The 9,568-nt window shown below is 60.4% G+C and overlaps 1 protein-coding gene across 5 annotated transcripts; it reads right to left on the bottom strand.

Annotated features, from left to right (window-relative positions):
- Window positions 1-616: 616 nt before the first annotated feature.
- On the bottom strand, window positions 617-8,783 carry PDZK1IP1 (PDZK1 interacting protein 1). 5 transcript variants are annotated; one of them, XM_070509988.1, is made up of 6 exons: window positions 8,715-8,783; window positions 7,270-7,371; window positions 6,163-6,336; window positions 3,594-3,702; window positions 1,688-1,783; window positions 617-1,051 (listed from the first exon to the last, which is right to left on the bottom strand). In XM_070509988.1, the coding sequence occupies exons 3-6, from the start codon at window positions 6,227-6,229 to the stop codon at window positions 979-981; spliced, it is 345 nt and encodes a 114-aa protein (XP_070366089.1). In that variant the 5' UTR covers window positions 6,230-6,336; window positions 7,270-7,371; window positions 8,715-8,783; the 3' UTR covers window positions 617-978. The 5 variants fall into 5 exon arrangements, with proteins under 5 accessions (XP_070366089.1, XP_070366091.1, XP_070366090.1 ...); XM_070509990.1 differs by having other exon boundaries at window positions 8,742-8,781; XM_070509989.1 differs by lacking the exon at window positions 8,715-8,783 and adding an exon at window positions 7,627-7,737.
- Between the last annotated feature and the right edge of the window lie 785 nt (window positions 8,784-9,568).

Below are 9,568 nucleotides of genomic sequence, written 5' to 3'. Positions count from 1 at the left end.
ACCAGTTGGTTCCCCGTCCCCACCCCCAGCCAGGCCTGGGAGGCAGTGGCGTTGGTGAGGACGCGTCTACTCCAGCTCTGTGGTGAGACTGGCCAGATCCTCCACAGAGGGGGAGCTCAGCTCAGAGAGGATCGTGGTTCTTCCAAAGTCACACAGCAAGTTGGTGGGGAGCCCCCGAATCAAGTTCCTGAGTCCTAGACTCTTTCTGGGCACTTCCTAGGCCCAAAACCCAGCCCAGAGGGGCTATGAGGAAGGGCATAGTGCTGGGTGGATGAGAGATGAGTGAACCCACTGCAATGCCAGGCAGCATGGAGGCAAGGGGCTGAGGGGGAGGGTGGGGCAGGGGGGTGTTGATGCTACACAAAGAAGAGCCCAGAATTGCCCAGAATGGCAGCTGTGAAGGGCAGGTCAGCAGAAGGGGCCTTGTGGGAGGGTCTCAGCCCGGAACAAGGGTAGAGTGGGTGACTCCCTGGCCCCAGGGACCTCCCCAGGGCTCTCTGGGTCATCCTCCAGAGCTGCTATGATGGCTATGGCAGGTGATTGTCACGATTCAGAAAGGAGACCGGACCTGGCCCCGAGCCTGAGGGGCTGTTTCTGAGCCCCGGGAGCCTCAGCCTCAGAGGTACAAAACGTCTTTATTTCACAGAACCAGGGGCCATTTCCACGGGGGAGGGGAGGAGACGGGAGGCAGGAGGGGAGGTGCTGAGCTCACAGTCCTCTTCAGAAGGGTCTTCTGATTTGATTGAGTGGGGACCCCCCCCCCAGGAGACCCCAGGGCCACAGCCGAGCCCCAACCCATTCACAGTCTGAGCTCTGACCCTGGCTGGTGACAATTCAGGGGAGGGTGGGGCCATGTGGGGTTGGGGGAGTTGGCCCATACTGTAGATTCCTGCACAGAGAAAGAAGTGGCCTGGGGGGTGAGCTGAGGATCCATCACAGGCGCCTGGGATCAGGGCTGGGACCTCATGCCAGCGGGGGTCACATGGGGGTGCTCCGGACCCTGCCCTCCTCCTCGGGAATGTTTTCATAGGCATTCTCGTGCTCGCTGGACCTGAAAGAGGATGACAGGTCACTGCACCTTCCATCCCACCCCTTCCCCCTGCCCCACCCTGCACCTCTGAGGGCAGCATCTTCCAGAGTAAACGCTTGAGTCCCAGAAGGGGGTTTCCCCACCATATCTGGTCTTGTGTTCCTGAAACCCGAGGCCTCTCAGCACCACCTCCCTGAACCCCATCTCCCTCCTCCCCTGGCCCCTCCCCCACTGGGCCCCACTGAGCAACCGCCAGGCTGAGCCCATCTCCCCACTGAGCTCCCTCCCCACAGATCCTTCTCCCCACACTGAGCCCCCCCACTCCTCCCTTTAGAGTCCCCTTCCCCCCACTGAGCCCCTTCTCCCCACTGCACGCCACTCTGTGAGTCCCAGTCCACCCTCTGAGCCCTTCCACCAAGTCCCCAGCCTTTACTGGGCCCTCTCCCCAAACTGACACTTCATGTCCCCATGGGGCCCCACAGTCCTTACAAAGCCCCCATCACTCACCAGCCCTCCCTCCCTGAAGCCCCTCTCTTCCCCGCCCTTCTCCACGTGAGTCCTCACCCTTCCCAGCCCTCTGCCCCATCAGAAGCACCTGGTCCTGAGGTCCCCATGAGCCCCTGGAGCACAGGGCAAGCAGCTCTGTCCCAGCCTCACCTGAAGCTGGCCGCCATCGAGGAGTACCTTCCATCCGTGCCTACCAGGATGCCATCTGCCTTGGTCCCAGTGGTCAGGACCATGTTCACCGGCTCCCTGGGGATGGGGCTCATCAGGAGGGTCCTCTTGTTCCCCCACTTCCCCCTGGTCCAGTCAGGCCCTGTTCTGCGCTCTGCTTCTCACAAGTCCAAGGGCAGGGGCTGCCCCTTCACAGAGGCGCCTCCAACCTGCAGGGCCCCTGTCAGCCTCCTCACGCCCTTGTCCCTGCTCCACGGTGGGGGCCTCAGCTCCCAGCCTGAGATTCGCAAAAGATTTACCCGAGGCCTCGCCAGCCGCGTCCCAGCCTCCCTCTGCTGTTTCCCCCTGGCCTCAGTTCAGCCCGCAGAGCAACCCCAGCAGGACTCAGTGTCTGCCCCAGATTCCCACAGGGCTTCCCTCGGGCAGTAGGAGCACACCTGGCAGCGGCCCCGCCGAAGGCAGAGCCAGGGCCAGTGGAGAAAGGAAGCATTTACAACAAAAGTCTCCTGGCCTCATACTCACGTTTAAACCCACTGCTCCCTGCACCTCCTCCCGCAAGGGTCACAGGGACCCCTACCGCTGCCCGTCTTCCCCTGGACCCCCCACAGGCTCCTCAGACTTCATGTGTCCCAAGTTAAACTCAGCAGTCGCCCCGTCTGTCTCCATGTCTCAGTGAGTGGTCCTGTCAGAGGCTGAAGGTTATCCCTGTCCTTTCTCCCTCCTGCCTGTGCTGTCCCCATCACCAACTCCAGGGGGTCCACCCCCAAGACAGCTCTTGCACCTGTCCCCTCTCTCCATCCCCTCTGCTGCCTGCACAGTCCAGACTCTCTCCTGACCTGCTCAGCCTCCTCCTGGCTCTCCTCACTGGCAAGCAGGCCCCTCCCCCACCCATCTGCCATGGAGCAGCCAGAGTGGCGATGCTCATCTCCTCCAGAGACCGGCTTACAAACTCTCACCGGACTCCTGTTGCGCTAAGGAGAAAGCCCGAAGTGCGGGGCATTGGTGTACGAGGGTCTGCTCGCCCCAGGCCCTGCCTGTTTCGGGCGTCTCCATCTCTCTCCACCTGTGAGCTGCCTGTGTCCCCTCAGTGGGCCGTGCAGGCTGCTGCTACACAGGCACCAGGCCACCTGTGTGAGAGCTGGGGGGGACGCAGCCTTGCCTCAGTGTCAGAAGCGCAGAGTGGCCTGAATTTCAGCCCACCTTCCTCTCTACCTCGTGCCTTGCCCCTACCTCGGGAGCCCACGTGCACTCTTTCCACAACTGCAATGCTCTTCCCACCCCACTCCATCCTAAGACTGGCTCCTCCGAGTTCTCCAGGTGTCAGGAGAAACGAGAAACGTGCAATCCTTCGGAGGCCTCCTCCGACGCCCCTGGAGCAGGACAGGCCCACCTGCACTCTGCACTCTCAGCACCAGTACTTGCGCTTCTCATTGCTCCTTCCTGGCTCCCTTCCTTTCCGCTCTGGGAGCCTATGAGCACAGGAGTTGTGTCTGTCCCCTTGCCCCTCTGTAGCCCTGCATGGGCACAGCAGCTGACCCTGAAGACAGACGGGACCTTCCTTTCCGGAGGTTTTCACAGCCCCCATTGCAGGCCGGGTCACTGTCCCAACTATACAGATAGAAACACTGGGATGCCAAGAAGAGAAGGATTTCCACAAAGCCCACAGTGAGCGAGCACCAGAGCCACGGGGCCGATGGAGCCAGGTGTGGGAGCCAGCGAGCCGGAGCTCCCATCCCTGAGACCTTGGACCTCAGCATCCTTTCCACCCCGTGAGAGGACTGGACGCAGGGTTTCTGAGGTGCTTCTCCCACTGCTAGAGCTGCAGCTCCATCCTGGGGCCCACCCTGCCTCTGCCAGCCCAGCCCCAGGGCCCCTGGGCAGCACTCACGGCTCTTCCTGGCACCAGAAGTGGTTGACAGCAAAGGCAATTGCTACGAGGACCAGGAACACGGCCACGGCGATCAGGCCCTGCATCCAGGGCTGCAGGTTCCCCAGGCCTGGAAAGAGGCAAGTACGGAGGGTGCTGCAGCAGGCAGGGCCACAGTGGGGCCACAAGTGCAGAACAGGAGAGGGAGGGGCTCACACTCAAGGGCTGGGGCCTGTATTAGAGGCCATCAGCCAGCTGCCAGGACCGGGGTCGGGGGGCACATTCTGGGGTGGCAGGGATGGGAACGAGGACACATCTCACCGCCCTCCCCCCCACTGAGCTTAAGAAAGGGATGACAGTTTGGAGGAAGGAAGACAGCAGCTCGAAGAAGGAATGAAGAGCCAAGGAGGGAACAGGCCTCAGAGAGCTGTGTCTGAGATCCAGGCAGCCCAGAGCCACCCCCACCCCCACTGTGGGTCACATGAAGGGCACCCCAGGGAGTGCCTGGGCCCCAGAGACCAAAGGGCAGCCCCCTGGACAGCCAACCTAGGCCTGTCAGGTGGAGGTGGCTCCCCTCCTCCCTGGCTCCCGCTGGGGCGGCCCAGGGCTAATAGGACTGAGCTGGCATCTGGAAGATCCTGTTCTGTGACAAGAGGTTTCTCTGGTGCTGGGTGGGGCGTGGGAGTGCAGGGCAGGCGGGGCTGCTCAGTTAGGGGTGTCAGAGGTGCCCAGAGAGAGGGATAGGACAGAACGTCTTCGGAAAGGTAAGACAGAGGGGCAAGCTCTCCTCTGGGGCTCAGGTGCCAGGAAGGAAGCTTCAAAATCTGACCCCTTTTAGCTCCTCTGGCTGGGTGCCTAGGGGACTAGGCCAGAGACCAGGTCAAGGCACCATCCATGCACCTTCTCTGCCTTTTGACTCTTGACCCTTGACACCACCTCTAACCCTCAGGCTTTCCCAGAAGTCTCCGCCGTTGGTCCACTGGCAGCCCCAAAGGACTCTAATTTCCCTAGGGCATCACGGTGCTCAAGAGCCAGAGGGAGCTCTGCCCTGCTGAGGACAGACACACAGCAGGTCGAGGTCCCAGGAGGGGACAGAGACCAACAGGAGGCTTCTGAGGGGTCCTGCCTCCAGGCCAAAACACCAGCATCCAGTGCCATCCTGTACTTTGAGGGGCCCAGGCTGGGCATCAAAAACCTCATTCTGCCTCACTCCCACTGGGAAGTCTTTTCTTGAGTCTACCCTGATGCTCTCCTGCTGCAGTGAAGGCCCTACCTATTCTCTGAGTGCTCTCCAAGCCTGGCAGGTATTGGGAAGGAGGGGGGATGTCTGGGAATTCTCTGGCCTGTAGCAGGTCAGACCTTGCTCATCTGTTTAAGCAACGGAAGAGACCCAGTATGGCAAGCCCGAGTTCCATTGTTCACAGTGGTTCCCTGAGACTCATTGTCTCCCCAAGAACAACGACTCAGACCTGTTTTTCCCCAGGTCAGTGGGAGTTAGGGCTCAAGCCCTGGGAGGCCTCTCCCGGCTTCCTCCAGTCTCTGCAGCCGGCTCCCTCCAGATGCACCAGGGCCCACAGTCCCCTGCTCCTCTCTCCATGTGGCTCGAGGGTGAGCATATGGTGCATCGGGCAGAGCCTGGGGCAGGAGAGAGGTGATGTGAGCTCTGACCTTTCTTGCTCTGCTATGTGACCCACACAAGTTACTCAGCCTCTCTGTTTTCAGTTCCCAAGAGGGCTTCTAAGACCTGGGAGACAGAGTTGAGGCAGACATGCATGAGAGCTCAGGGCACCTGCAAAGGAAGGGGTGCTCTGGAAGCATCTTTGCCAGCCTCCTCGGGACCCAAGTCCCACTTGCAGAGTCCCCAGACTTTAGCTGCAGATGCAGATGCAGACGTTGGGTGCAGTGCTTCACCGGTTTAAAGCCCCGTCACACCCCTGACCTGGCAGCAGCCCTGGGAGATGGGCAGGGTGGGTTCATTGTCCTCATTTTATGGATGAGAAAACTGAATCTCAGAGATGGGTAGTGATTTGTTCAAGGCCACACAGCAAGACAGAGGCAGAGCTGGGCAAAGAGCTCAGGTATGTGGTGGGAGCCACACTGGGGACTGTCCCCTACCCAAGCCCAGGAAGCTGAAGCACAAGAATTTAGGCAGAAGCCATGGACAAACCCCTGACAGCACCGCCCCTCCCCTGGGACGAGCCTTTCTTTGAGGGGTGGCTCGGGCCCCACTGCCACCCTCCTAGTAGCCCTTGACCCCCTGTCCTCAGGACCCAGCCATCTCTAGGGCAATTCTTGCTCCTGGAGCCTGGGTCTCAACTCCTCTCCCCAATCCTAGACCCAGCATTTCCCCTGCTGCCCGCCTTCTCACTCGGGGAAAATGAGTCAGACAGAAGCTGGGCTCGGAGGCCTCTGCCTCTGGACGGTCCTCCAGCTAGCCCAGGCCCTGCTTTCCCCTCCAAACTGCAGGTGTCGAGGGTGGTGCGGGGTGGTGAGGGAGGCCAGAGACCACCCCATCCACCCCTGGGTCACCAGCACCCAGCCCAGCCCTCTCCCCACCGCAGCCACCAGGGCTGGCCCAGTCCTGTGCTACCTTGTTGACAGCTGGCAGGTGGCACTGCCGCGAGCAGGCTCAGCATGACCAGGCCGAGGGTTGACATGGCTGCAGGCAGCTCCCCAGCTTTCCCTCTGGCTGCTGGTATCTGGGCTCCTGGAGCTGCTGTGGGTCTGTCGTGTCTGCTGAGATCAGCCCGGGCTCAGTCTGGCCCTGGAGGAGAGGACGTAGTAAGGAAGAAGGCGAGGGAGGAAGGCGGAGGGAAGGTGGAGGGAAACCGCCCTCCCTCCCATGGTAATGAGCTGCTAGGCCTGGCCTCCCCCGGCCGGTGCCCAGCCCACTCAAGCTGGCATTCGAGGTCATCTTTCAGAGGCCAGCTAAGGAAGTGGTCTGAGGACCAGGGAGGTGCGGGGAGGGCGGGGGGCCTCACCTCCAAGCCCCAGGCCTCCCCAGAGTTTTTGCATCGGCTCCCCTTTTCTGGCAGTGGGGCTGGTTCTGGGAAAGGAGTGACACATTATTGCTCCTACCCAGCGGGCGGGGCCTCTTGGAAGGCTGACAGTGGGATTAAGAAATTTGCTGGCTGGCTCCAGAGAGCATAGGGAAAACCCAGGAGCTAGGGAAAGGTCAAAGCTGCCCCCTTTCCCAGAGCCTGGCCTATTTCCTGTTCTCCCCTCACCTGTCTGTACTTGGCCACACCAGATCCCGGGGGCCCAGTCCTGGGACACAGCCCTGACTTTTGTCCCTCCACCCCCAGCCCAGCTCAGCAGCTCTCTAAATCCACTTCTCCCATGGAGACCATGACGGAGGGTCTGAGGGTCCCAGTCCCTGGCCCCTCGACCCAGCCCAGCTGACCTGGCCCTGTTTAGCTCTTCCTCCTGGCCCCAGATGTGGTCCCTGGAAGCTGAGTGGAGCCTCCCTGAGACAAGATCTGGGCTTGATCAGAGGCCTCTCCAGATGCCTTCTGATCCATCTCAACCCATCACAGGGAGAGGAGTGGGTGAACAGCCCTGCTGGGGGGGACAAGGGAAGGACACCTCCAGGGGGCAATGTCCAGTCTGGGGCCCTGAATCCTCGGACCCTCAACCCCCAGGATCACATGAAGTCCATCAGGTCCTCCAGCTCAGGAACTGAAAAAGATGCAAGTACCTGTCGAGGCCTGGGGCCAAGGGTCATGCTGGGTGCCCTTGCCCCCCGCTACCTCAGGAGTCCTGGAAGCTGGAGATGCTGAGAGTCTGGCTCCACAGACCCCTAGAAAGAAGGAACCATAAAACTGGGGCCAAGTCTCAGAGATGGAGGGTCCCCCAAAGCCAGGGCATGAGCTGGAAGCCCCTCCACAGTCTGCCTGCTCAGAAGCCACCAAACTGCTGCTCACAGGGCCTCCTGGGCAGCCTTTCTATCGCAGGAGGGTCTGCAGGGGCAGCACCCGGACGTCACGACCCGTCCTGGCTTCCTGTGTGTGCGTGGATGTGTGTGTGCACATGCGAGTGTTGCGGGCCCCATTACCAGCCAGAGATGGGGGTCTCTGCTGATCTAGGGGAACTCCGCTTGGAGTTGAGTGAAGCCCTCATACGTGTATGTCCTGTTCTCCCTCCTTATCCCAACTAGGTGTCCTCAGAATCTTCTGGCACAAAGTTTGACTAGAGTAGGCACCGTGGATGTTAATGAACAGCCAGGGAATCACTGACTGGAATGCAAGAAGCAAGGTTGAATTTAACAAACATCCACTGATGCCTTCTTGGAGGGCTGGAGGCAGGGGAGACACATGGTCAGATCTGCATTTAAGAAGACACCTCCGCACACAGTGTGGAGAATGGAAGGGGAGTGCAAGGCTGGGGAATGGAGGTGGCGGGGAGGCGGCCACAGCAGCCACACAGCCAGGAACACCGCCTGCTCCAGGGCAGTGGCAGTGGAAGGGATGTGAGCCCTATTTAGGAGGTTGAATAGACAGGACATGGTTGCTAGAACACAGAGATGAGCTGGGAGTGGGTGGGGAGGGACAGGGAGGGACAGGTTTCTGGCTTGGGTGACAGGCATGGTGAGGCGTGGTGAGGGTGGTGCCTCAGAAGGGGCCGGGGCAAGTTTCAGGAGGTGGGGAAGAAGGATGAGCTACAGGCCTAGATGTATTGTGCTTGTGGTGCCTGTGGACCCTCCGGGGGAAACGTCCAGAAGGCATTGGGATCCCTGGGTCTCCAGTAGAGAGCTGGATCTGGGAGCCATCTGTGGCACAGCATTGGTAACTGAGGCATGGGAGTGCATGGTCTTCCCAGGGTGTGCGTGTGAGTGTGGTGTGTGTATGTGTGTATGTGTGTGTGTTGGGGGGGGGGGGGTGAGATGAGTGCAGGAAGAAAGGAGGAAGCAGTGAGGGACTAGGATACGGCCCCAACACCTAAGAGTCTTTCAAAGGAAGAAGAGTCAGGATGGAGCAGGAGGAAGAAACCCCAGAAGAGTGAGGTGTCCCAGAAACAGGGGAAGGAGAGAGCCAAGAAGAGATGGGCAGGAAGTCACTGCCGGGACCCCCTCCAGCCCACGGCCCCCAAGAGCAGCCCAGCCTTTCCTATCAGTCCCCAAGTCGTAGGTCCTGCCTCCCTTACCCAAGTATCCCCCCTTCCCCAAAGAACCTGGAGAAGGACAAGGACTCCCTGGACCATGCTTTTCAGGGTGGTGGGGGAGGGGGATGAGCAGGAAGGACATCAGGTGACCAACAGTAGGAAAACACACCTCTCAGGTCAAAGTCCCCAGCTTTGGAGCAAAACAAGTTGTTCCGGAAAAGGGGAGCGTGGGTGGACACTTGGCTTTGAGGCTGGTCCCTGCTCCCTGGATGTCCTCATTCGCTGAGGGGGGTCATCTCCCCAGCTGTAGGGACACAGCCCTAGGTCCCCATGGCAACAAACTAGGCCCCCCTACTGGTCTGGCTTGGACCCAAGATCTGGACTCAGGCCTCAGCAGCCCCACAGGGCTGGACCCTGTGTCCTCATCTCTGAGCCGCTGTTCCATCAACGCTCAGCTCCTCCCTCCTGTTCCCAGCCCAGCCCTGCCAAATCATCAGGCCCTCTGAAACAAGCCCTCCATCTAGCTGGACCTTGTGTGATTCCCCTTCAAAAAAGCTTAAGTGGGCCTAGGAGTGGCCTTTCTCCCCACCTTGTCCTGCCTGCCATTCCAGTTGTTGCCAGCAGGTGGCAGAGTCCAGCTCCAAGCCCCACTGGTGGGGGGGGGGGCGGGGCCAGTCTGCCGCAGAAGATTCTGCAACTTCCCCTCCCTTCAGCCCCCCACTTCCGCCCCCTTCCAGGGGTGGTTTGGAGGAAGGGAGGGTGGACAATGACACGTGAGCGGTCAGTGATGCTGCGAACAGTGCCCAGGGCATGCTCAGGGCTGTGCTGAGGGAAGCTCGGATGAAGTGTTCAGGAAAGCTTCCTGGACGAGGATGCCAGGAAAAAAGTTAGCTGAA

Source organism: Equus asinus, chromosome 5, assembly GCF_041296235.1.
Source record: "Equus asinus isolate D_3611 breed Donkey chromosome 5, EquAss-T2T_v2, whole genome shotgun sequence".
NCBI classification, from domain to species: domain Eukaryota; kingdom Metazoa; phylum Chordata; class Mammalia; order Perissodactyla; family Equidae; genus Equus; species Equus asinus.
Note: the sequence above shows the minus strand (reverse complement) of the source record. Positions and strands in the feature narration are given on the sequence as shown.

Coding starts and splice junctions, on each gene's coding strand:
- PDZK1IP1 (XM_070509988.1), bottom strand. CDS start 6,229: ATGTCAACCCTCGGCCTGGTCATGCTGAGCCTGCTCGCGGCAGTGCCA. Junction 3,703..6,162: donor ACCTGCCAGCTGTCAACAAG/GTAGCACAGGAC, acceptor GCCTCTTTCCAG/GCCTGGGGAACCTGCAGCCC. Junction 1,052..1,687: donor TCGATGGCGGCCAGCTTCAG/GTGAGGCTGGGA, acceptor ATCCTCTTTCAG/GTCCAGCGAGCACGAGAATG.